The 26,658-nt window shown below is 45.2% G+C and overlaps 1 protein-coding gene across 1 annotated transcript in view; it reads right to left on the minus strand.

The window, feature by feature from the left end:
- LOC127578154 (uncharacterized) overlaps positions 1-26,658 on the minus strand; it is a 32,620-nt gene that overhangs the window by 792 nt on the left and 5,170 nt on the right. The window contains exons 2-17 of the mRNA XM_052029775.1: positions 26,494-26,563; positions 25,163-25,305; positions 22,950-22,999; positions 22,735-22,843; positions 22,027-22,275; positions 18,453-18,749; positions 15,451-15,699; positions 12,378-12,617; positions 10,004-10,161; positions 9,078-9,279; positions 6,946-7,077; positions 5,104-5,294; positions 4,691-4,848; positions 3,542-3,799; positions 1,838-2,003; positions 863-977 (exon numbers count right to left, since the gene is read on the minus strand). Of these exons, the coding sequence (XP_051885735.1) occupies positions 863-977; positions 1,838-2,003; positions 3,542-3,799; positions 4,691-4,848; positions 5,104-5,294; positions 6,946-7,077; positions 9,078-9,279; positions 10,004-10,161; positions 12,378-12,617; positions 15,451-15,699; positions 18,453-18,749; positions 22,027-22,275; positions 22,735-22,843; positions 22,950-22,999; positions 25,163-25,305; positions 26,494-26,563 (2,787 nt within the window). The remainder of the gene's footprint in view (positions 1-862; positions 978-1,837; positions 2,004-3,541; positions 3,800-4,690; positions 4,849-5,103; positions 5,295-6,945; positions 7,078-9,077; positions 9,280-10,003; positions 10,162-12,377; positions 12,618-15,450; positions 15,700-18,452; positions 18,750-22,026; positions 22,276-22,734; positions 22,844-22,949; positions 23,000-25,162; positions 25,306-26,493; positions 26,564-26,658) is intronic.

The following is a 26,658-nucleotide window of genomic DNA, read 5'->3' on the forward strand; positions in this document are numbered from 1 at the left end:
CAGGAGGGACTCAGCGGGTCAGGCAGCATCTGAGGAGGGGAAATGGACAGTCGACGTTTCAGGTCGAGACCCTTCATCTGGACTGAATGAATAGAGGGCAGATAGCCAGTATGAAGAGGTGAGAAGGAGAAGTGGGGCAAGAGCTGGCAGGTGATGGGTGGGTCCAGTCAAGGAGGGGGCGGTAGGCAAATGCAGTTAGGTAGGGGAGGGAAGGGTGGAGACAGCGACAGAGGCTGGGAGGTGAGAGGTGGAGGTGATAAAGGGCTGCCAATGGTGGACTTGATGGGAGGGGAAGGTGGAGCGTGGTACCAAAGGGAGGTGGGGAGGGCAGATGGGAACAGTAGGGGGAGGGGACCCAGTGGGAGGGGTGTGTGGGTGATGGGGGGCTGGGGAGGTTGGCAGTGAGAGGGAGGGAGGGAAGGAGAGAGGGACAAGAGGGAAAGGGTTATCTGAAATCTAATGTAGAACCCAAAAGCATCCACTAAATTAGAGTCAAAATGGAGGATGGAATTGCATGCATCTCAACTTTTATGCTGGAAAAAACTTTTTACCACACAAAAATGGACCTTTTCTTTTCACAGTGAGCCAGACTTTTACTGAGAAGTTGAATCTAAACCAACTCCCTGGTACACAGAGGGAGGCCATTTGGTCCATGAAGCTCATACAGGCAGAGTCAAAGACTGCAGATACTGGAAAGTGGAAGAACTCAGTGGGCCAAGCAGCATTTGTGGGTGGGGAGACGAGGAACTGTCCTGATGCAGGGTTTTGACCCAAAACATCGACAATTCCTTTCCTCCTACAGATGCTGCTCGACCCCCACAGAGTTCCTCCAGCAGATTGATCTTCGATCTCTGGTACGCACAGTTAGTGCCCTGCAGCTCTATAGGTCCCGTGGAAACAAGTCCAGTCACAGGCTCTTGGGGTGTTGTCTCTCCTCTCTGTTCTTGTCTTTTGTGGATCTGTGGACTGGGACATTCCTGGGGAGGAAGAAAAAGGTTATCAATGTAGAAGATAAGATGAAATAGAAGGGCACGAGCTTTTGCCAGCTTTCTGGTAGACATGAACACTACCTCATTGTTCCTTTTTTTTTGCACTATTTAGTTTGTAACTTATAGCTTCTTAATGTCTTTGTGCTGTACTGCTGCCAAAAAAACAACAAATTTCACATCATACAAGATGATGAAAGTAAACCCGATTGATTCTGATGTGCTGTACTGTTCAATGTTCAAATTAGAAGCCAGCCTGATGTTGGGCATCACATGTATTCCTCTGTATATTGTCTCAATGAAATGTATATTCATTATATCGCATGACTACCAGTGAGGGATATGGTAGTTGGTTTATTATTGATACAGAAGATACAGGAGCCTGAGGGCACGTACCACCAGGTTCAAGGACAGCTTCTATCCCACTGTGATAAGTCTATTGAATGGTTCCCTTAAACAATGAGACGCACTCTTGACCTCACAATCTACCTTATGACATTGCACCTTATTGTCTACCTGCAATGCACTTCCCTGTAGCTGTGACACTTTACTCTGTATTCTGTTATTGGTTTTACCTGTACTACATCAATGCACTCTATGTACTAACTCAATGTATCTGCACTGTGTAACGAATTGACCTGTACGATCAGTACGCAAGACCAGTTTTTCACTGTACCTTGGTACAAGTGACAATAATAAACCAATATTGTCACATGTACCAAGATACAGTGAAAAGCTTTTATGCCATCCAGATAGATCATTCCGTACACAAATACTTTGAGGTGGTACAAATAAAAAAGTCCAGTAATCCAGTTAATATTTTCCCCAACAGAATTAGAGAGTCAACCTACCGTTAAACAGTCTGTGGCGGCTTCTACATTGCAGATCTTTGCCCGACAATGCAGGTAAATGGGACAGTTGGCCATTTCCGTGAAGTGGAACATTTTGATGGCAAATCGAGTGCTGCTGCTCAACCCGTTAATGGAATACCATCTGAAGGTCTCGTCTACAGGACAACTAGTGGAGAGAATAGAGCAGAGAAGAAAATTGACACCAAAACCATCTCATCAGCCTCACACTGGAGAGTTGTGCAGCAATTTCAGTGCAGTACTGCAGGGGTGCTGCATTGTCAGAGATACCATCGGCCAAATGATTTATCAAAAGCCTTCTTCACCACCCTATCTACCTGTGACGCCACTTTCAGGGAACCACATACCTGTACCCCTAGGTCCTTCTGTTCTACAGCATCCCCCAGGGCCCTGCTGCTCACTGTAAAACCATCTTGTACACATTCTTATGATCTTAGATTCCTTCTGTAGAAGCCCCTCTCTGTCTATCATTATTTTAATGACCACTCAGGGTTTCAGGATGCTCCAAAGTGTTTTTACAGCCAATGAAGTGCTCCTGAAGCATACTTATTATAGTGACATAGACAACCCAGGAGCCCAGCTGCACACAGCAAGATTCCAAAAGCAGCAAGGTAATTATTTCCAGATTATCTACTCCAGCTTGGAGGACAAGGACCAGGGAAATCAAGTCTATTCTCCAGCTCAGTGTGGTGGGAAATGACCCACCAGAACCATATCAACAGCGCTGCATTCCCTCAGGGCTGCCGTGAAACACAAGCTGTGATGATGCTCAGATCCATAGGTACACACGTTACCATCGGAGTCACAGACAACACCAATAACCCATCTGATCTACCCAACTGGAGTCGGTCTGCATTTTGGCACCAAGCCACATCAAATACCACCAAACCTGATGGACTTTGAAGCTTTGCTCTACGTACAAACAAGGAGCAGGACCAGGCCATTCAGCCCCTCAAACCTGTTCTGCCATTCAACAAAATCAAAGCTGTTCTGGTTGTAACCACGACGCCACACTAACCCAGTAGGTGTGTGACGGACTCAGTAGGCCAAAGCTCCTGTTTCTGAGCTGTATTCTCCATGACCATTTCTGTGGTAACTTTTCACCCTTTAGCTTTTGAAGAACTGACTTGTGATTTAAAATATTCAAAAGATTCTACTTCCCATCTTTTGAAGTAGAGACATTGACCCTAGAAAAATATTCCCCTGGTTTCTAAATTCTCTCATCAGCCCTATCAAGACTTCTATGGATCTTGTGTTTCCATTTGGCCCAGAGTCTGCTCACCATTCAATCATGGCAGATTTTTTTTTCCTCAACCCCTTTCTCCCCATAACCTTTAAACCTTACCAATCAAGAACCCATCAATCTCTGCCTTAAATACACCCAGTGACTTGGCCTCCACAGTCACCACCCTCTGGCTGAAGAAATTCCTCCTCATCTCAGTTCTAAAGGGACATCCCTTTATTCTGAGGCTGTGCCCTCAGATCCTGGACTCTTCTACTGATGGAGGCATCCTCTCTACATCCACTCTATCTAGGCCTTTCAGTATTCAATCGTCCGTTTTCACACTTCTAAACACCAACAGATACAAGCCTGCCCAACCTTTCTTTGGAAGGCAACACATCCTGGGTATTTGTTTCGTAAACCATCTCCAAACTCATCAGGTTTATTAGGGAATAGATTCTCACCCATCCTGGAGGAATTGGAACACTTGTCTTCCCAGCAAGTCAGCTGCCACAGTGGCCCAACAGGAAACCACTTCCAAAACAAAAGCAGCCTCCGAGCTCTCAGTCAGAGATGGACCCACCTCTAAATAGAGGTCCTCATTAAGTTCGATGGTTGGAGCTTCTCCATACATGGCATCGGGTGAGAAAGTGTCATCTTTGTAGAGAAAGATGGCAAGCTGGAGAGGATCTCGATTGTACCCGACTATCGGGTCAAGCATCCTTCAACAAACAAGAAAAACAAAACTGTTTAGGAGACTGGACTTTTCTCGACCACTTCAATAAATGGTCACTCCATTACAGGAAGGATATGGAGACTTCTGAAATGGTGCAGAAGAGGTTCACCAGGATGCTGCCTGGATTAAGAAAGCATGAGCTACAAGGAGAGGCTGGGTTATATTCTCCAGAGCAGTGGAGGCTGAGGGAAGATCTGATAAAAAAAAAGGACCTGACAAAAGACCTAATATTGAATTGAGAGGCATCAATGGGGTAGACAGTCAGAGTCCTTTCCCCTCAAGCACTACAGGACATGCATTTAAGTGAGAGGGGGAAGTTTAAAGGAGACGTGTGGGGCAAGTTTTTTTTTGTTTTACAGAGGGTGCAGGGTGACTGGAATGTGCTGCCAGGGGTGCTGGTGGAGGCAGATATGACAGTGGCATTTAAGAGGCTGTGAAATACACACACGAATATGCAGGGAATGGAGCGATAGGGATCATGTGCAGGCAGAAGAGATTTTACTTAATTCTGCATCATGTTCAGCACAGACATCATGGGCTGAAAGGCCTGTTCCTGTGCTGTACTGTTGTATGTAAATACTATGGATAATAATACGAGTTCCACTAATTCGAGAGGCACTAATTAACACAAAGATATCCAGAGAAATCTTTTTCCAGGAAGTGCAGCTACTGGCCATGGGGAGAGTTGAAGCAAAAGGGATCATTTCAGAAGTTATATAAACATGAAGAGAATGAGATTGGGGTGGGGGAAGAGAAAAGAAAATTAAAGAAAAAGGGAGGGGGAGAGAAAGAAAGAAACACACGGCCTAAACCTTTGGATTAGTTTAGTAATTTAAAACCTGCAATACTGAACAAAAAGGTTAAACTTCAAGCGTACCTGATCTGTGGGATCATATCCAGAGGCATTTTTGCCAAGGAGCTCTTAGAATAGGCACAATTCACAGTGAACATCAGGGGTGGCTCCCTGATGATGGGAGATTCAGAATGGTACTCATTAGTAATGACGTGTTTGAATATTTGGTGTGTCTCATTCATCTGGGAAAAGACAACAAAAACAGTTCTTTAAGATAATTGGAGATCGACACTTTATTACTAACTATTAATTTACACTCATGCAAATTTTATTAAATGTATTAGAAAAGTTAATTCAAATTAATGGGGTTAACTAGACTTTTCACTTGTGGTATGCTGTGAAGTCCTGCATAATTGGGTCAGTGTGGGTTACCCACATCACACAGTGGGGCCCCTCTAACCTTCCCACTTTAACGTCAATGAAAAGGTCCCCCTTACCTGGAGTTGCCCTCCACAATAAGTCTTGGTGTCGGTGACAGTGAACGTGTAGAAGTCCAACTCCTCTTCTACTCCACAGACCCCATCGTTCAAGACCAGATTCAGACCCCGCTGTGCCTGATCCGCCAGGAATTCTTTTGACACGCTAATTTTCATCAAATCCATTCTGCAGTTTGTGAACACCCCATGATCTAGCAGGGGGAAAAAAAAAGGTTCTGATACACATTATGATCCTAGGGCAGAGAACAGGCACTCCCAGGTCAGCCACTGGAAAGATGCACATGCCACATCGCATCTCCCAGAGAGGTTCTTGCTGCACTTTAGTCATGGAACCCACAGTTCCACTCAGAAGTTCCAGTGGGTCAATTCCTGGGGCCTGGGTGCTGTCCTTGGAGAACAGACCTTCACCCGCTGGAGGTTTGAAGAAAAGGTAATTCAGATGGAATTACAACATCCGTAAGACCATTGGAAAGGGTGGATACTTAGGGGCTGGACAGTCCAATAGTCATACATCATGGAAGCCCTTTAGCTCAGAATGCCCACCTGTCTACACAAATCCCATTTACCCACAATAAGTGCATTCCCTTCTATGCCTTGGTGATTCAAGTATTTGTCTAGATGCTTCTTAAATGCTAGAGTCTCTGCCTCCACCACCTCGTCAGGCAACACATGCCAGACTTCAACCACTGTGTGTGAAAAAGATCCCCCTAACCTCCCCTTTAAGCGTCCTACTACTCTCTTCAAACCCATGGCCTACTGTCTTAGACACCACCACAAGAGATTTTTACCGTCTACCCTCCCCAACTTCATACACCCTCTTTTGGGCTTCCCCTCAGCCTCCTCCACTCCGGGGAGAACAAACCCAGTCTCTCCGTGCAACTGAAACGCTCTCTCAGAAGGATTTGACCATTTAGCACTGGGATGTAGTTCACTGGTGGGCTCGTTTAAAGCTCTGTCTGTAACTGGGATCTACATCTCCCCATTACCAGTCACTTCAACTCCTCCTCCCACACTATCACTGACATGTCAGTCCTCTGCCTCCTCCACTGCCAGGAGAATTCCAAGCGCAAACTGGAGGAACAGAACCTCATCTTCCATCTTGGAACCTTGCAGCCTAACGGCATGAACATTGAATTCTCCCACTTTAAGTAATCCCCACACCCCTTCTCCCCCCGCCCCACCCCCCAACCATATTTCTTCTTCTCTTCCCTTTCCTAATCTTTTTTCTACCCCTTATCTCCCTCCTTTCCTTTGACCCATCCCCCAGTGGATCTGCTCTCCCCTCCTCCGCCACACCTGCCCATCACTATCTCTTACCTGCATCTACCTATCACCACCCTGTGCCCACCCCACCTCCCCTCTTTTGTCCACTTATCACTGCTCTGCTTTCCCCTCCTATATATTGGGCTTCCCCTTTTCCTATCTTCAGTCCTGAAGAAGGGTCCTGACCCGAAACATTGACCGCCTGCTTTCCTCTACAGATGCTGCCTGGCCTGCTGAGTTCCTCCAGCATCATCGTGTTTTTCAATGCATAAGCACCTTGTTTGTAAGCACTAAACTAATTTTCACTCTCACATGCTCATCAACTGCTCTTTGATTCTTTTGCTGCCCAACTACACCAGGGGAAATTTACAGCAATTAACCTACCAGCACATTTCTGGGATGTGGGAGGAAACTGGAGCACTGGGGGGAATCCCACACAAGTCACGGAGAGAACGAGCAAACCCCACGCACAGACGGTGCCGGAGGTTGGGATTGAACCCCAAGTCACTGGAACCATGGGGCAGCAGTTGTAACAGATGACCTGGTGTTTCAATCCGAACAAGTGTTGAGAAAACCAACCTCTACAAGCTCTGCTTTGATGATTGGGGTCAAAGTACCCTTGATGGCAAACACATGTGAATGAATCAAAGGTGTTGATACAGTCAGACCCGACAGGACAGTCATTCTTGACTGATGGACATTCATCTTCATCTGGAACAGAAAAACAGTCACAAAACCATCAGTGCAATGCATATTTAACAGGAATCCAAGGTTGACTAGGAGAATTATTATTTTTGTTTAAAAAGTAGATCTTCAGCTAATTACTAAGATAAGTACATTTACATCGAAATACACAGTGAAATGCACCTTTTGTGTAGAATGTTCTGGGGGCAGCCCGCAAGTGTCGCCACACTTCTGGTGCCGACATAGCATGCCCACAACTTCCTAACCCGTACGTCTTTTTTGGAATGTGGGAGGAAACCAGAGCACCCAGAGGAAACCCACACAGACATGGTGAGAACGTACAAACTCCTTACAGACAGTGGCCGGAATTGAACCCGGGTCGCTGGAGTTGTAATAGTGTTATGCTAACCACTACACTACTGTGCCTGCCCTTTACACTATTGTGCTTTGTGGTGGCTTCTCAGTGTCTCACAGGAGCAGGAACCCAAATGGCTGCCAGCGGAAGAGATACTTGGATGGGTCAAGGAGGTTGCTTTACAGTTTTATCAAATGATCCATCCATGCTACAGAAATCAAAAACACATTCAAATCCCACCACGAGACCCAGCAATTTAACTCCTCCAGCATCCCAAAGACATGTGGGTTGGTAGGTTAATTGGCCACTGTAAATTGCCCCTGGTGTGTGGGTGAGTGAGTGGAGGAGTCTGGGAACGTGGGGAGAACAAACCAGGATTAGTGTAGATTGGCACTTGGTGGTTAGCATGGACTCGATGGGCCGGAGGGACTGATTCCGCATTGGATGACTCTTTAAATGTGAAAACAATAGAGGCCAAGAGAAACAAAGGACTTCCGATGCTGGAATCTAGGTGAAAAACACGATGATGCTGGAGGATCAACGTTCCGGGTCAGGCCCCACCTGCTTTTCTCCATAGAAGCTGCCTGGCCTGCTGAGTTCCTCCGGCATCATCGTGATGGAGGCTAATATGGTGTTAATTAAATTACTGAATTGTGGTTAAAACCCTCCCATTCAGTTACACTTCCCGGTAGGAAATCTGCCAATTCTCCAACTTCTGGTAAACTTCTCGCCCTCTGGCCCTTTCCCTCTCCTCCTGAACTACCCAGCCCCCATCTTTCCCCTCCTCCACCCACCCACCCATCACCCAAGACTCCTCCCCCCGGGTCCTCTTCCCCCCACCTGTTCCCGTCTGCCCTCCCCACCTCCCTCCCTCAATTCCAGGCTCCACCTTCCTCTCTTATCAGATCCCATCAGCTTCAGGCCTTTGTTACCTCCACCTATCACCTCTCAGCTTCTGGTACCATCCCCACTCTCCCCTCTGCCTATCACCTCCCCCTCCTCACCTGGACCCGCCTATCAGAAAAGACAAGATTTCTTTATTAAAATCACATGTACATCGAAGCACACAGTGAAATGCATCTTTTGTGTAGAGTGTTCTGGGGGCAGCCCGCAAGTGTCGCCACGCTTCCGGCGCCGACGTAGCACGCCCACAACTTCCTAACCTGTGTCTTTTTGGAATGTGGGAGGAAACCCACGCAGACATGGGGAGAACATACAAACTCCTTACAGATAGCAGCTGGAATTGAACCCGGATCTCTGGCGCTGTAAAGCGTTACGCTAACTGCTGCACTACCTCGCCTGCCTGCTCTTGCAACCCCCCCCACCCCCCTCCCCTCCACCTTTTTATACTATCTCCCCTCTTTCAGTCCGGATGAAGGGTCTCAACCCAGAACGTCGACTGTCCATTTCTCTCCACAGATGTTGCCTGACCTGCTGAGTTCCTCCAGCACTGTGTTGCTCCAGATTCCAGCATCTGCAATCACTTGCATCTCTCACTTTAGCCAGACCAGTCCAAGTGACTTGAGACCCACAATAATGAGGTTGATTCTTGACAGCCCGATGAAGACACACAAGGATGGCCACCCTCCAAAGTTTGATACCTCAACCGGAGGAGGAGAGCCAGGAGCAAAAAGGAGGAGGGACAAGGCAATGGAGGTAATAGTTTACCCACCGTTCCAGAACAGTGCACCACCCACAGCAGACACGTCAGAATCACCGAGATCAGACAGAAGATGCTCGAGGCTTGCTGGTGTGCTATTGAATCGGACGTCGGCTGCTACATCCATTTCCACTGCATCGCTGCCTTTCACCAGGTCCAACAGCTCCACTTCGGCACTGGAGAGTTTCCCAGAATCCAGCAACAACCGCCCAACCTGTGAGATTAACACAGCACACATGCTAAAGATTCAAATTATTCCTTGCCCCCTTACAGTCAAATCTTTGTTTTCAGTCTGGGTGAGGAAGCCACCAAATAAATCTTCACCCTCAGGGCCCCGACCTCAACCCTCCAATTCTCCATCCTTGGCCCAAAGTAGCCCCTAGCATTCCTCATCTAATGCATTCTGGCCTCTCAAAACCCAGATGGGATTGGCCAAGTTAAAATCCTTACTCCAAACATGAACAGACGTTCCCTCGAAGAGGGGTGGAAGGATTACACAAGCAGAGGCCATTCGGCTCGTTATTAAAGAGCTAGTAAATTACTCCCAGTCTCTGTTCGGTGTTGGTGTCCCTGTTCTTACCTATAATCCCTAAATTTTATCAGATTCTCCCTGTTGAATCTTAATCCACTGCCTTGTAGACAGCCTTATAACTCACTGAAATTTAAAAGATCTATTCATCTCACTTGATTCTTCTTGTCCATTCTCTTAAACCCCACCCATTTCCTTGCTCATCCACCAGAGGAAACAGCTTCCTCCCAATCTCTTCCATTGAGACCTACCAAGATAATCAAAATATCCCCGATCTGTCCCTGGTCCAAAGAAAATGACCCCGGCCTCTCTGCAGGGCCGAAATTTCTTCAAGCTCTGGAATGTTGCAGGAAGTTCCCCTCTGCACCCTTTCTTTACTGAACGTAAATGGTCTTTATCTCCATCTTACCTTGGAACTGGAGACTCCTGCCAGCTTTTGATAAACTCGTGAAGATGGATCATTCATGTAATCCGCAAACTGCCAGGGGAAGTGAATGCGGACGTGTATTTTGTTGGGCAGAGCGATAATGCTCTTACGATCGGAAGGTCGGGCTTCTATAGGACAGCCTGTGGAATTCCTAAAGTTAGTCAAGGTCAAAACGGAGGCACCTCCATCCATCAGACTTGGCCAAGGTCACTAGTTAACTTCTATCCCCCAGTTTTCCCAACTTTTCCCAGAGAGATGCTTTGACTACAGTCAGTAGCCCACCAACACGTGCCCACATTATTCCCAACCTCCTCCCCCTTGCATTGGTTGCTGATTATCACAGGAATGGCCAATGGGATCCTTATTCACGGAAGTGTTAACCCCCCCCCCCCTTCCCAGGAGAAGCCCCCAAGCAAATCAGGGGGAGGGAAACTGTTTTATATATAACTGGGGGGCTTAGTTTTCAGTTGGTTACTTTCCCGCCCCCCACAAAAGGACAGAAAGAGAGAGAAGTAACAGTGAGCAATTCTTTCCAAAAGGACACAGACAAGATTTACACTCAAATTAGAAAGTACATTAAGTATACTAAAGGTCCCATCCCGAGATGGGACCAGAGTGTGGCAATTCTCAGCAGATTTATTCATTACATTTATTATAACTGTTCTACTTTTAAATCTCAATTCTAAGGCTTTAAGAATTACTAACAATGGTCTCTTAAATCTGCTTACAAATCTGGCAATCTACCAACCACACGGAGCAACCGATCTTCCAACCAGACTCCCGGAAATAAAGATAAACCCTTGATCTCACAATCTACCTTGTCGTGGCCCTTGCACCTTATTCGTCTGCCTGCACTGCACTCTCTCTGTAACACTATGTTCTGCATTCTGTTATCGTTTTTCCTTTTGTACTACCTCGATGAACTCGCGTATGGAATTGTCTGCCTGGATGGCACGCAAACAAAACCTTTTCACTGTATCTCGGCATGTGCGTAAATAAGCCGATGAGAATGTCAACAACAAAAAGCCTTTGCAGGAAGTAGCAGAGATCTTAATAGTCAGATTTGTGAAGAGTGTAGATTGTACCAACACCGTCAGTTAGAATTTCTACCAGAGTCCTGGAGAGCAACGGTCAGACACAGGGAACTGGGGGTGTGTGCAGTACATACACAGGGTACATACAATGCATACTTGATATGGCTGATGAAACTGTAGATCTCAAGTAGAAAAACAGAAAGAAGACCTGCCGCCTTGGTAAGTTAAAGCAGTCACCCCCACTGGTGCCATTGACATGGAGCATGGTGCTGGAGAACGTGGACCAGATATCTCCAAACATTGGCCATTCCAATGCATTGGAGTTCCTATACCAGGGGCCTGGTACAGGAACTCCCAACACTGGAATGCAAGCGGCTACAGAGAATGGTGGACTCCGACCTCAGACTATACTTCCCTCAACTTTCACTAGTGTTTATTTAGTCACACATGTATATTTTCATGTTAATTTAAGTTATGAAATTTATATTTGTAATGTATTGCTACTGCAAAAAGCTAATTTTCCATGACATTTATACCCTGGGTATGTATGCCCATGATAATGAACTTGACCTTGAATACCCTGTTGCCTAGTTGACAAGGGGAGGCAGCACGCCCAACCCCATGCACACCTCGGTGCTCCTGATGAAAGATCATCCAGTTTCAGTCTCCCCCTTGAAGTGAGGAGACAGCACCATGCACACAGCTTTTGAAGCGGGTGTGGTTATTGTGTGTGGCAAGAGATGCAGCACTTACTCACAGTAACAGGAAGCACAGTTCTACAGCCCTACTTGTCCATGCCGATCAAAGCGTCTTCCTGAGCTAGTCCCATTTGCCTGCGTTTGGCCCACATTCCTCTAAACCTTTCCTATCCATGAACTTGTCCAAATGTCTTAAAATGCTGTAATTGCTCCCACCTCTACCTCTTCCTCTGGCAGCTCGTTCCACATACCCACCACCCTCTGTGGAAAAACTTGCCCCTCAGGTCCCCTTTAAATCTTTCCTTAAACCCATGTCCCCTAGATTTAGATGCCCCTAACAGAGGAAAAAGACTGACAATCCATCTTATCTACCCCCCTCATGATTTTATAAACCTCTGAGATTACCCCTCAGCCTCCGTCCCTCCAGGAAAAACAGTCCCAGACTATCCAGTCTCTCCTTATAATTCAAGTCCTTCAGTCCTGGCAACATCTTTGTGCCTGGAGTTGTATGCATCCTCTGAGCTAGAATGCTTATCATACCTTTCCATGCAGTCTTTCTAGAACCTTGAACCTTGGCCCAGTTATTAAGTCATTTAAAGTTGACATCATCTCACGCCAGGGTACCTGTGACTGCAACCCAGGAGGTTCCTTCGCTCAGCCACTGTCCACAGGTTGCTTGGAACGTGTACTGATACCGAGTACAGGCAGACAAACCAGACACCTGGTAATAACTCCTCTTGGTGAAAGCCACTGAAGTATTGTCAACCTGCACACAAATTCCATGATGGACTGGTGGGGAACGCCAGGAGAAGAAGCCTCCATCAATGGTTTGTTTGTAGATCAGGTTGGAAACCCTGTCTGGAGCTAGGAAGAGAGGTATTTAATGGAGCAATGGAAATAACAAAGAAGAGTTTTCCATGTGTAGTGACTTCCTGAACTGTTCCGCTTTACAGCTAGTGAAATACCTTGTGTTCAGGAAACATGGCAGCATCACGGTCTGGTATAGCAACTCAAATGAGCAGGAACGCAAGAAGCTGCAGAGAGTGGTGGACTCTGCCCAATACATCACATGCACGTCCCTCCCCATCATCAGTAGTATCTAGAGATGCTGCCTCAAGGAGGCAACATCAAAGATCCTCACCACCCGTGCCAAACCATCTTCTCGCAGCTGCCATCGGGCAGGAGGTACAGAAGCCTGAAGTCTCACACCACCAGGTTCAAGAACAGCTATTTCCCTTCAACCATTCTGTTCTTGAACCAACCGGCACAACCTTAAATCACTACTGTTTAGCAACACCATGATCACTTTGCACTGAAATGGACCTTGTTTTATTTTTGTTCTAATTGTGTTCTTTCTTGTAAAGATTGTGTACAATGATTAATTTATGTTTTTCTTGTGAATGCCGCTTATCTGATGCTATGTGCCTGTGATGCTGCTGCAAGTAAGTTTTTCATTGCACCTGTGCACACATGTACTTGTGCATGTGACAATAAACTCAACTTTGAATTGGAGGGTGGCGTACTCCCTCAGTGCTCCAGTAACCCCGGTTCAATCCCGACCTCTGATTCTGTCTGTGAGGAGTTTGCATGTTCTCCTTGTAATTGCATGGGTTTCTCTGGCTGTCCTGGTTCCCTCCCACATCCCAAGGATCAGCTCCAAGTACAAAGATTGAGGGGTGGTGGGAGGAGCGATGGGTTGGACGGTTAATTGGCCACTGTAAATTGTCCTCGTCTATGGGTGAGTGGTAGAATCTGGAGGGAGTTGATGGGAATTTAGTAGGTCTTGAGGAAAATTAGTGGGGAATTCTATTGCTCTGCGAGTTGGTATAGACTAGGAGGGAATAGTTTCCTTCTATGTTGGAAGGAATATGGGAGTTGTCCCACAACAAGCATAAACGGGCAAAGAAAATAAAGTTATACTAATGTAGACTGAGGGACACACATTGGCCAGGATGCCAGGAAAGTTTTGCTGCTCTTCAACACTAGGTCAGCCAGATTGAGACAGTATCGAGTTTAACAAGTGCTCCAAGAGGCAGCACCACTGACAGTGTGGCACCCCCTCAGCACTGGAGGCCCAGTGTAGAATGACGTGCTCATCTCTCAAGTAGACATTGAGCCCACAACAAGAGCTGATGCATGTGTGTGTCAGGGGCATGCAGAGACTTTCATCTGTCCGCTTGAGGAAGGATGTGCTAAACACAGAGGATGTGCACAGAAGTGTTTCTGCAAATGCTAGGAGGGCTCTCTGCCCTCATTGCCCACACCACTAGATGTGATATTAGCTTCAAATAAAAAAAAACAAGACAAGTAGCGTGCGAATAAGGAACACTTCTGCCCAAGAAAACAGGCAGTAATCTTGGACCCTTGCAGAAGAGTCCAGGCTGAGGAAGTGCTGCACTCAGGAGAGATCAGTAGTGAGGGGCAGACACAGTAGTGTAGCGGTTAGTGTAATGCTTCACAGCTCCAGTGACCTGGGTTCAATTCCAGCCACTGTCTGTAAGGAGTTTGTACGTTCTCCCCGTGACTGCGTGGGTTTCCTCCAGGTGCTCCGGTTTCCTCCCACATTCCAAAGACATATGGGTTAGGAAGTTGTGGGCATGTTATATTGGTGCCGGAAGCATAACAACACTTGCGGGCTGCCCCCAGAACACTCTACGCATAAGATGCATTTCACTGTGTACATGTGACTAATAAAGATATCTTATCTCTCTCTTATCTTCTGTCAGAAGAAATACTGAACCAAATCCTCATCCGGTCTATTAGTGAGGTGTGAGAAGATACCACAGGAACCAATTCCACTGCTGCAGGGGAATGTGTCCTGGTGCTTTAGTGACATTTCTCCCAACAAACATTAAAATGTTCTCACCATTTATCTCATTGCCTTTATGAAAGACCAAACTGAATGTATTTCCAACATTACGACAGCACTTGGATGCAAACTTCTGACAGAAACATTGGTTCTTTAAGCTAGATTGGACCACTTTAGGAGGGACACATTAAACACTCAGTTGTGCAGCAATGAAACAGGCCCTTCAGCCCAATTTATCCATGCTGATCACAATGCCCACCTAATCTGGTCCCATTTGCCTGCGTTTGACCCATATTCCTCTAAACCTTTCCTATCCATTTGAAACCTTTTTTTTACACAGAGAGTGGTGGGTGTGTGGAACGCACTGCCTGCAGAGGTTGTGGGGGCAGTTACATTAGGGACGTTTAAGAGACTCTTAGATAGACACATGAATGATAGAAAAATAAATATAAAGCTAAAGCCCTTGTATAAAGCCTGGGACTTTTCTCCCAAGGCGACAAATGGCTAACGAGGGGACATAATTTTATGGTGATTGGACGAAGGTATAAGGGGGATGTCAGGGGTAAGTTTTTTTTAAACACAGAGTGGTGGGTACATGGAACGCACTGCCAGCAGAGGTTGTGGGGGCAGATACGTTAGGGACATTTAAGAGACTCTTAGATAGCCACATGGATGATAGAGAAATGGAGGGCTATGTGGGAGGGAAGGGTTAGATAGATCTTAGAGCAGGATAAAATGTCAGCACAACATTATGGGTTGAAGGGCCTGTACTGTGCTGTAATGTTCTATGTTCTATGTTTAAGGAACACATTTTGCCAAGAAAACAAGTTGTAACCCTAAACTCTTAAACATGAAAGTGAAAAAAATTGGAAGATTAAAAGCCCAGACCTGTTGACACAGTGATTGACCTTCTGTCAGCCATAGGTCCATTCCTACACACCGCCTCTAGTGTAAACATCTCTTTGGTGCAAGGTCCGAGGCCTGTTGAGACATACTCTGTTTGATTCTGGGTCAGTTGCAGGTGTCCATTTCTATAGACTTGGAAGAAGACTTGTGATGGATCTCCCGAGACTGACCAAGACACACCGTAACCGTCAGCAGAAGCAGCAGTCTGAGCAAGCTTCACAAACTTCAGAGCTGAAAATGTTAGAAGACACATTTTTACATGTTTGAGGGAATGTTTCTAAGCATGTCAAAACCAGTGTCACTGAAAACTAAACAGCCTCAGCACTAAGTTATCTACGTAGAAGATAGTTGTTTGTGTGACAGGTAGTCTACATTATGTGGTTCTAACTTCTCCAGCAACACCTTCTTCTATATCTACCCTGCCAAACGCTCTCAGAATTTTGTACATCACTGAGTTCACTGCACATTCTGGCATGGATAGGCCAGTCTCTTTCAATCTCCCCTCACAGAAGAGTCCCCTTGTCTCAGGAATCAGATGTGGGGAATCTGCACTGCAGCAACTCCACATCCTTCTTTAGGTCTGGAAATCTGAACTTGTAGTTATCCAGGTGGGATTTCAAAACCCTTTACAATCCCAGCAAGATTAGCCTACGTTTATACTCCAAACCTCTACTAGTAAAAAGGTCAACAGACCATCTGCTTTCCCAACTGCCTGCTGCACAATGTGATTATTCGCAAACCAACACAGGAAAATTCTATTGCACAACACTCAAGAGCTTCTCACCACATACTATCTACATCCCTTTGTGTTACCTCAAGAACTCATTTTCCCATCTTGCTTTGTACAACCAGCAAACTTGGATACATCATATGGTCTTTGCAATCAGACCATTAATATAAATGGAAAGAGAAGTAAGAGTCGAGGTTTTAGATCAACGATCTTTAAATTGGAATCAACACTTTGGATCTTTAAAATTCCCTGAATCTACTAGTAACTGTTTGTCAACCTGAAAAACAAACTTATTCCTACGGTTTTCTCTTCTTCGACTTGAAGTTTCAAGAATGCTCAACATTATGAAACTGAATTTTTTGAGTCATAATCTTTGAGTGAAACACATGGATGACTATTTCTTGATCAGTTTGTTTTACTCCAGAAAAGTTGACTGAGCACTTCTGGCAAATCCCACAGACGCCTCTCCTGAAGGTATCCATTCCAAAACTTGATAGAGTATCCATCCCATGACTTGATAGAGGTGTACAAGATGATAAGAGGCGTAGATCGAGTGGACTGTCAGAGACTTTGGCCAACATGAGGGGACATAATTTTTAAGGTGATTGGAGGAAGATACAAGGTGGATGTCAGGGGTAGGATTCCTTCCCCGCCCCCCCCCCCCCTACAGAACGCACTGCCTGTAGAGGTTGTGGGGGCAGATACATTAGGGACATAAGAGACACTTAGACAGACACACTAATGATAGAGAAGTGGGGGGGGGGCTATGTGGGAGGGAAGGGTTAGCTAGATCTTAGAGCAGGATAATGTCAGCACAACATTGTGGGCCAAAGGGCCTGTACTGTGCTGTAGTGTTCTATGTTCTACGTAAAACTACTAACTACACTATCCAAGTTAGAGGTTCCTCAACCCCCACTATTCAGACTGTGGGTCCTGATATCACACTCCCCACCTGAAGCACTATGATTTTTAGCAAAATACATTTTCACCCAACTCCATGTGGCCTTATCCCATGTAATACTTTTGAAAGTCCAGCTACAGCTCCTCCCCGGGTTACAACAGGATTCCATTCCCAAAAACTGTTCACAACCCAAGTCAGGAAATGCAGTGTCCAGCAATATATTTAAATAAAAACATCGACCAACCAAGGATGAGGTGTAGTTAAACCAAGGGGTTTAAACTCAACCATTCAGATATTCCCACTCAGAAGATGCCTGCAACAGCCAGTAAATCCTTCCCATTGGTAGCCCAAACCCTTGTAGGTACATACGGGCTGTACACAAGCCGGGCACCTTTAACTTGGGGAGGACCTGTACACTACATCAATTCTATCCGATTTGAGGAATGTGATTTTCCTTCCATGAAACTATTAACACCATTGAATCAGTTTGTTGATCAACAGCTATCTTGTTCCGCCCCCTTAGGATCATAAGCATGCTTCAATAAGATCGCCCCACATTCTTCTAAACTCCAAATCAGCTGTCCATGACTTGACAACTCTTTTCCCATGAACTAGCCTGGTGAATTTTATCTGGATAGCCTCCAGTACTAGTGCATCCTTTCTTGAATAGGGAGACTAAGGTGGTGCACAGTAGAGTTCCTCTCTGCTTCCAATATGCCCCATGATGCAGGTAGGCAGAACCACAGTTTCCTTTTCCAGAGCATCACAGACACCAGCCTCCCTCCTTGGACTCTGTCTTTACCTCTCGTTGTCTTGGTGAAGCAGCCAGCATAATCAAAGAGCCCACCCACCCAGGACATTCTCTCTTCTCTTCCATTGGGTAGAAGATACAGGAGCCTGAGGGCACGTACCACCAGACTTAAGGACAGCTTCTACCCCACTGTGATAAGACTATTGAACGGTTCCCTTATAGAAGGAGATGGACTCTGACCTCACGTTTACCTTGTTGTGACCTTGCACGTTATTGCACTGCACTCTGTCTGTAGCTGGGACATTTTACTCTGTACTGTTATTGTTTTTACTTGTACTACCTCAATGCACTCTGTACTAACTTAATGTAACTGCACTGTGTAATAAATTGACCTGTACAATCAGTATGCAAGACAAGCTTTTCACTGTACCTCGGTACAAGTGACAATAATAAACCAATACCCGAGAGCCCTTAATGTCAATAATCAATCCAGCACTTTGCAAACTGGTTTTCACATTCTCCCTCTTTCATCGAGAGGCTTCCGATGGCTCATCCATTTCTCCTCAAGGAACAAACGCGGTTGTTCCTGCGAACATTCTCACCTGTCTCAGCCACCAGGGACACCTTCGTGCTTTCCTTCACCGTGGCTCCTTCGCACACACTCACAAGAGAGACACGCACCCACTGGCAAGCCGGCAGGCCGTCGATAAGGAAGGCAGCCCCACTTTGTGTTAGGCCGTACGACTGAAGGGGTGACTCAGTGGCCTCTCTGTTCTGTCCAAGCAAGCCGACATCCAACTGAAACCAGTCTACATCCCCCAGAGCTGGTTTGTCCCAATAAATGGTAATGCTGTTGGAGTTTGATGCTGTTAGGCTCAGATTGCTGGCTGGCAAGGGATCTACACAAAGATATTTCATTAGAAATTAATACAAGATACCGACTTGGATAAAAAAAGACATGTTGATACATTTAGTAAGTCAGGCAGCATCTGTGGAATCAATATTTCAGGTCAATTACCTTTAGTAAGAATCACCTATTGGGATTCCTAATATTCTGCAAACAAAATGTTTGGATATTGCTTGATTTAAACCACAGTTCGATCCATTTGGAAAGTAAGTTTTTTTTAAGAAAACGTAGCTGGATGTATAGTGCAATAATCAAAACAGTCCCACGGGCATTGAGAAAAATCTTACATTAGATCCAGATCAGTTCTGCTTTGATCTAGTCAGTTTTGGTCTAGCAACTTGTACGTAATAGAAAATGCTGGAAACACTCAGCAGGTCAGGCAGCATCTGTGGCGAGAGAAACAGATGTGTAGAAGACTGCACGGTGCAGAAAACTGGTGACGGATACAGCGTGATATCAGTTGCAGATGTGGGCAGAGAAATGGCAGGTGGAGTTTAACCCTGATAAACATGAGGTCAGACTAATGTCAAGAGGCAGTACACTCTTAAGGGCAAGACCCTTAACAGCATTGAAAAGCAGAGAGACCTTGGGGTGCAAATCCATGGTTCATCGAAAGTGGCTGCACAGGTAGATAGGGTGGTTAAAAAAAGGCTTATGGAATGTTTGCTTTCACTAATTGAGGTATTGAATACAGGGGTCAAGAAGTTATGATGCATCTCCTTAGAACTCTGGTTAGGCCACATTTAGAGTATTGCGTGCAATTCTGGTCACCTCACTACAGGAAGGGTGTCAAGACTTTGGAGAGGGTGCAGAGGTTTACTAGGATGCTGCCTGGATTAGAGGGCATGTGCTATCAGGAGAGACTGGACAAACTTGGGCTTTCTCTGGAGCATCGGAAGTTGAGGGGTGATCTGTTCGAAGTGTATAAAATTATGAGGGGCATAGATAAGGTGGACAAGCAATATCTTTTTCCTCCCATTATTGAGCAATCCAATACCAGAGGGCATGCATTCAAGGTGAGAGGGGGTAGGTCCAGAAGAGACACGAGTGGTAGGTTTTTTTTAAACTGAGAAAGTGGTGGATGCCTGGAATGTGTTGCCTGATAGGGTGGTGGAGGCAAATTCATTGGGGGCTTTAAAAAGGGCTTGAATGGGCACATGAATAAAAGGAAAATAGAGGGATATGGGCATTCTGTAGGTAGGAGGGAATAGCTATGCCGGCACAACATTGTGGGCCGAAGGGCCTGTTCTGTGCTGTACTGTTTTATGTTCTATGAACAGAGTTAACATTTCTCTTTCCACTTTTGGAACTAATGAAGGGTCTTTAACCTCAAATATTAACCGTTTGTCTCTCCACAGATGCTGCCTGACCTGCTGAGTGTTTGCAGCAGTTGATTTTCAAACATAATAACAAGATTGAGGCTAGCATACCGACATTTTTTTTTTGTTAAACCATTGGCCTGTCTCCTCAGGTAGACATGAAACGTCTCTCGTCACTATTTCATTACACAGTCTCTGGCCAGAATAGCACCCTCACATTGTATCTGGTTGACTTCCACTGAAGCAAAGTATAGTAATGTGTTGAATTCAACACTGCAAACATTAATGTATGTATTCCAGATCAATAATATTCACCTTCATACCGTAGTGGAAGATAATTGGGTCGCAAGTTGTACAGAGTGATACTTGCAATGTAGAATGAGGGAGGAAAAGGATCTTTGTTGGGTCATTGCAGGACAGCTCACCCCAGTGTTCCCAGCTGTGACTTTAATTAGATTAAATCAGTCAACAGGGAACCCAGGGCTCGGAATGACCCCATCTGCAGCAGTTACTTGGCCAAGTTAAGAGTGATGTCTGATGAAAATAAACTTCCTTCCTCAAATTCTACAAAATATGTGGCTTATGGACAACTTGGAATTCTGCTGGTTTACAGGGAGATTTCAGGATACTCCCATCTCTAAAAATAATGGAGAACTGTTGTTTGATGAATCATAGTGTAGAAGGTTGCTGTGGGTTACAACAGGATGTTGGTAGGATGCAGAGCCGGGCTGAGAAGTGGCAGAAGGAGTTCAACCCGGAGAAGTGTGAAGTGATACACTTCAGGAGATCGAATTTGAAGGCAGAATACAAGGTTAATGGCAGGACTCTTAGCAGTGTGGAGGAACAGAGGGATCTTGGGGTCTATGTCCATAGATCCCTCAAGGTTGCTGCGCAGGTTGATAGGGTTGTTAAGGTGGTGTATGGAGTGTTGGCCTTCACTAGTCAGGGTATTGAGTTCATGAGTCACAAGGTGATGTGGCAGCTCTGTAGAACTCTGGTTAGACCACATTTGGAGTATTGTGTTCAGTTCTGGTCACTTCATTATAGGAAGGATGTGGAAGCTTCAGAAAGGGTGCAGAGGAGATTTACCATGATGTTGCCTGGATTGGAAAGCACGTTTTATGAGGATAGGTTGAGTGAGCTAGGGCTTTCACTTTGGAGAGGAGGATGAGAGGTGACTTGATAGAGGTGTACAAGAAGAGGCATAGATTGAGTGGACAGTCAGACTTTTTCCCTAGGGCAACAATGGCTAACAAGAGGGGACATTAAGGTGATCGGAGGAAGGTACAAAGGAGATGTCGGGGTAAGGTTTTTTTTTAAAAACGTAAGAGTGGTGGGTGCGTGGAACGCACTGCCGGCAGAGGTTGTGGGGGCAGATACATTAGGGACATTTGAGAGACTCTTAGATAGCCACATGAATAATAGAAAAATGGAGGGCTATGAGAGAGGGAAGGGTTAGATAGATATTAGAGCAGGATAAAATGTCAACACAACATTGTGGGCTGAAGGGCCTGTACTGTGCTGTAGTGTTCTATGTTCTATAGAAAAAAATCATCCTATCAATCCATACAAAATATCACATTCTAAAGATTTAGATTTATTCAAGAGTTAAGTCTTCCATAACGTTGGACTAGAATAAACCTTTGGTATCAATATAGTTTTAAATATAATACACTTGGTGTTGCTCACAGTTAAAAAGAAAATATTATTTAAAAATACCAAATGAAGGTAAAACCGAAGATTTCAGAAGTCTGGTTCATGATGCCACCCAGTGGGCAGAGCCCACAACTACATTGTGACGGTTGACATGGCAAAATTGAGTGGGTAATACTGATATAATTCTTTGTGGTAAATGTTCACAGAAAAGTGTGACAACAGGTTTGTGGACAAGCAATAGAACATTTTTAACATCTAGAGACTGAGAAATGTCATCAAGAACATGTACACTACCTGTTATGGTTATAGCACAGATATTGTGTTCCGTAATATTCAAACACACTATATAGTGTGTACATGGCGTTAAACCTGGGATGTCAAGGTTTGGGCCTCGGATGATCTCCTGATGCAAATTGTTGCCATCCACATCATACAACAGAAGGGCGCAGAGGAGATCTTTAAGGAAACATGCTCCAAGCTCCCAGGAGAGGCTCAGTCCAGTGGGAACGGTATTGATCTTCAAGGGGAACCAATCAGCGGAAACTGAAGGGGATTTTAAAGGTTAGAAATTAGCAAAGTAACTACTGACATCTTTTCCAGGCATCTGCAGCAATTTGACAGCTGTTAAAATGTCACATTCAAGACTAAATTGCAAACAGATTAAAATGATGCATACTCCAAGCAGAGGCATTACCAGGTCCACCCCAGGGTACGGCTCCTGTGAACTGTTTGTAGCCCCAAATAGTTCGCAAGTCGGAACTGCGGCCACGAACTGAGTTCCCACACAACAATCCCGCAGCAGCTGGCAAATCCATCCCACTGGTCTCCCAAATGCTCGTTTGTACATACAGGCTGTACACAAGTCAGGTGTTTGTAACCTGCAGAGGACCTGTAACCATTTCTCACCACAGCTGCTCCATGATCTAAGTATTTCCCAGTGTCAATTGCTTTTACTTCAGATTTTCCAGCATTTACAAAAGGAATTAAAAATACGTGACTCACCTATAGCCAGTGACATATCATTTGTCCCAAAAAAGTAAAGGACTTCTCCCTCACAGCCCAGTCTTGCATTTCTTTGGAACAGGAAACTTTGTTCTGTGGCTTCTACTCCCTAGCAGGCAAAAGAGGCATCAATATTTGCAAGTTGAAGTTCACAGTAAACAGAGCTGAGCTCACACAATCCAGTACATTCAACAACTTACCACCTACCACGTTACCTGTATTTCTGTGACATTTCCATCTGACAACTTTTCTATGTGTGGAGGACCTCAATGTCGTTAAAGGGAAAAAAAGAAAGGCATTTATTTACACATCAAATAAACAGCAATATCCAAGTAGAATTCTTTTGACAGTTAAACCATAGGGTGGGAAGTGGGCCACAAAGATCAGAAATTTATAGCATCTAAAAGGTTCATTCAGCCAATCAGGTCCAAACTGGTTAAAGAGCTATCTGGTCTAATTCCAATTCCCAACCTGTAGCTCTGTGGATAATGGTACTACAAGAATTCAGCAAGGCACATCCTAAAAAAAAATGCAGTGAGGCTTTCTGTCTCCACCAATCTTCCTTGCTGCCAGCTCCAGACTCCCACTACTCCCAGGCATTAATAAAATTCCACATCTCCCCTCTAGTTGGCACAGTAGCGTAGCAGTTAGCATAATGCTTTACAGCACCAGTGACCGGGGTTCAATTCTGTCTGTAAGGAGTTTGTACGTTCTCCCCGTGTCTGCATGGGTTTCATATGGTGCTCCGGTTTCCTCCCACGTTCCAAAGACGTATGGGTTAGGAAGTTGTGGGCATGCTATGTTGGTGCTGGAAGCGTGGCGACACTTGTGGGCTGCCCCCAGAACACTCTACGCAAAAGATGCATTTCACTGTGTGTTTCAATGTACATGACTAATAAAAGATATATCTTATCTTAATTGCTCTGAATCCATGCCCATGGGTTACCAGCCTAACTAGACTGAATGGCCTGTTTTTACCCTCCATAATTCCACATCACTCCAGTCCCTTGAATTAGCTGCCATATTTCAGTAAAACAGCTTCTCTTCAACTTGGGAGGGGGAGAAAAGGCAGTTGCATTTATAAAAGAGTTGCATTTATGAACTTCCTCGTCATGTCCCGGAGGTCAGAGTGCAGCCCACACCATCTCCAACGGACACTGTGAGCTTCCACCCAAAAGGCGGACAAGCAGATTCCAGAAATAGGTTTAGGAGTTGGACTGCTGCTCAAGGTCCAAGGACAGAACAGAGGGCTGTGGTACTCTGCCTGAGGACGATCAAGGAATGGGGACAGTATAATGGGCCAAATGGCTTTCAGTGTGACAGGTTTCCATCAGTTAATTTCCAACATTTTGTACTCAGTGCTCCTCCAATTCTCTCAATCGTCCATCAATAGCAAGCATGCTTCAGCTGCCAAGATATTAATCCTTGGAATAAACAGCATTAGTCTCTCCTTAAAACCAGCCCTCAGATATTTTGTCATCTCTCCCAACACCTCCTTAAGTAGCTTGGGTCCAGATCGGAGTCGGTAACAGCTCATGAAAGCCCTTGGAATGATGCTCTGGAAAAGGAAACTGTAGTTCTGCTGCCTACCTGTATCATGGGGCATATTGGAAGCAGAGGGGAAGAGAGGAACTCTACTGTGCACCGCCTTAGTCCCCCTATTCAAGAAAGGATACACGAGTACTGGAGGCCATCCAGATGAAATTCACCAGGCTAGTTCGGGGGATGAGAGTTCCAAATCATGGACAGCTGATTTGGAGTTTAGAAGAACACAGGGTGATGTTACTGAAGCATGTATGTGATCCTAAGGGGGCAGAACAAGATAGCTGTTGAGCCACAAACAACCTGCTGGAGGAACTCAGAGGGTCGAGCAGCATCTGTGTGGACAGGAAGGAACTGTTGATGTTTCAGCTTGAAATCCTTTATCAAGGTAGATGTTGAGATGTTTCCACTAGTGGGAGAACCTCATCAGTAGTCACTGTCATCAGTAGTTATACATTAAGAGAGAATCATTTATAATTGAGATATGTAGAAATTTCTTCTCGTAGACAGTGGCGAATCTCTGAAATTCTTGGCCCCAGAGGGTTATGGAAACTGGGTCGTTGGAGGGATTTAAGGAGGAGTTGGATACATCTTTGAAAGTGCAGGAAATTGAGGGCCACATGGAACTGACACAGAAGAGCAGTGGAAGCAGATCATATGGAGTGGTGGGGCAGGTTTGAAGGGCCAGGTGGTCCACACCCTACTACATTTTTTTTTGTGGTGACTAGCAACTGTTAGATGCTGAGAACAGCATTCCTGCGGCTGTGTTTCTCCCAGGCAGTGTGACCAGCTGACCCAATGGGCTCGAGTACAGTAACAGGAAAAGCAAAGCATTGTTACATCCATCAGTAGGACGCAGAATACTGGAGAAAGCAGCTTCACATACACATGGTGTAGATTCTCCAGGTTAATGACTGGGTCATGTACGCGAAGTGTAGGACATGCTCCCCCCTTGGTTCCAGCCACCAAGACCCAGATTTTCTTATTCTTCCAGCATCAAGAACATTGTTGTGATTTAAATAAAGTTTCCTGCAGAAACAGCATTAAAAAAACATTAAAAATATAAAATGCAACAAGAACCTGATCCTCAAACAATTCTGATTTTTTTTTAAAAAACAAAGAAAATACTAGATTCTTGGTATGTAACCAACGTTTCCTGCACAGACCTTTGTCCTCAGAAAGCCATTGGCAGACCATCTGTAAGCAGCCCACAAGTGGCACAACCAAATCCACAAAACTGCTGTTATTCCTCTAATCCTCTGAGTTCTCTCCACTCCTCGCCTACCGATGGTAGCCATGCCTGCAGTCAGACATGACCTCCTCCCTAAAACTACCCCTTTCTCTTCTTTTAAACCCAAAAAAAAACTTTCTAACCTGTACTAATTTCTCACATCGCTCAGTGTTATTGATTTGAGAACACGGCTATAAAAAGTGTCATACACTAAGGAAGCTGCAAGCTTAGAAAGGCCAAATACTAGTTCCTCACAACCAGCTACATGAAAGAATAACGAAATGGATATTTTTAATGAAGTTAAATGTTTCTGAAGACACCAGAGACTGCAGGTGCTGGAATCCTGAGCAATGCACAAAACGCTGGAGGAACTCGGCGGGTCAGGCAGCATCTGTGGAAGGAAACGAACAGTCAATGTTTCAGGTTGAGACTCTTCATCTGGACTGGACCCGAAATGTCAGCTGCCCATTTCCCTCCACAGATGCTGCACGACTGGCTGAGTTCCTCCAGCTTAAGTGTTTCTGAGCCAGATAGCTCCTGATACTCATGGTAATTCAGTTCAGTCAGATACACATTTTGAGTCATACAACATGGAAGCAGGCCATTCAGCCCACCACTTCTATACTGACCCGTGGGCACCCATCTGCATTAACCCCACTTGGCCCATAGCCTTCTATGCCTGGGCAATTCAACTGCTTGCCTAAACACTTGTTAACTTCTGCCAGCGACTCTGCTTCCATTGCTCTCAGGTAGAGTATTCTAGATACTCACCACTGAGCGAAAAATTTAAATTATATTCTCATGAAAAAAATTAATTTCAGTGAACAAAATTTTAAAGAATAAAATAGACACGTTTTGCCTCTGAAGTGATCTGTGGTCATGCAAAGCCATGTGCTGCGAATCTGCAGGCTAGCCCATTCAGAGGTCTCCAGTGGCTTCAAGTGTCTTCACCCACATCTGTACAAAATCCGCTCTAGTGGAGTTACCCAGCAAACGTGATGCTTGATGCAATATCCCAGCAAAGTGAGACGGTACCACAGGTTCCTGGCTCTGCTCCTTCAAGTACAAAAAAAATTACATTCAGAAAGAATTTACTTAGCAGAATACAAGAACAGAGAGGTAGCATTAGAACTGTATAGTGCACTGATTAG

The sequence above is a fragment of the Pristis pectinata genome, chromosome 15 (genome assembly GCF_009764475.1).
Source record: "Pristis pectinata isolate sPriPec2 chromosome 15, sPriPec2.1.pri, whole genome shotgun sequence".
NCBI classification, from domain to species: Eukaryota; Metazoa; Chordata; class Chondrichthyes; order Rhinopristiformes; family Pristidae; genus Pristis; species Pristis pectinata.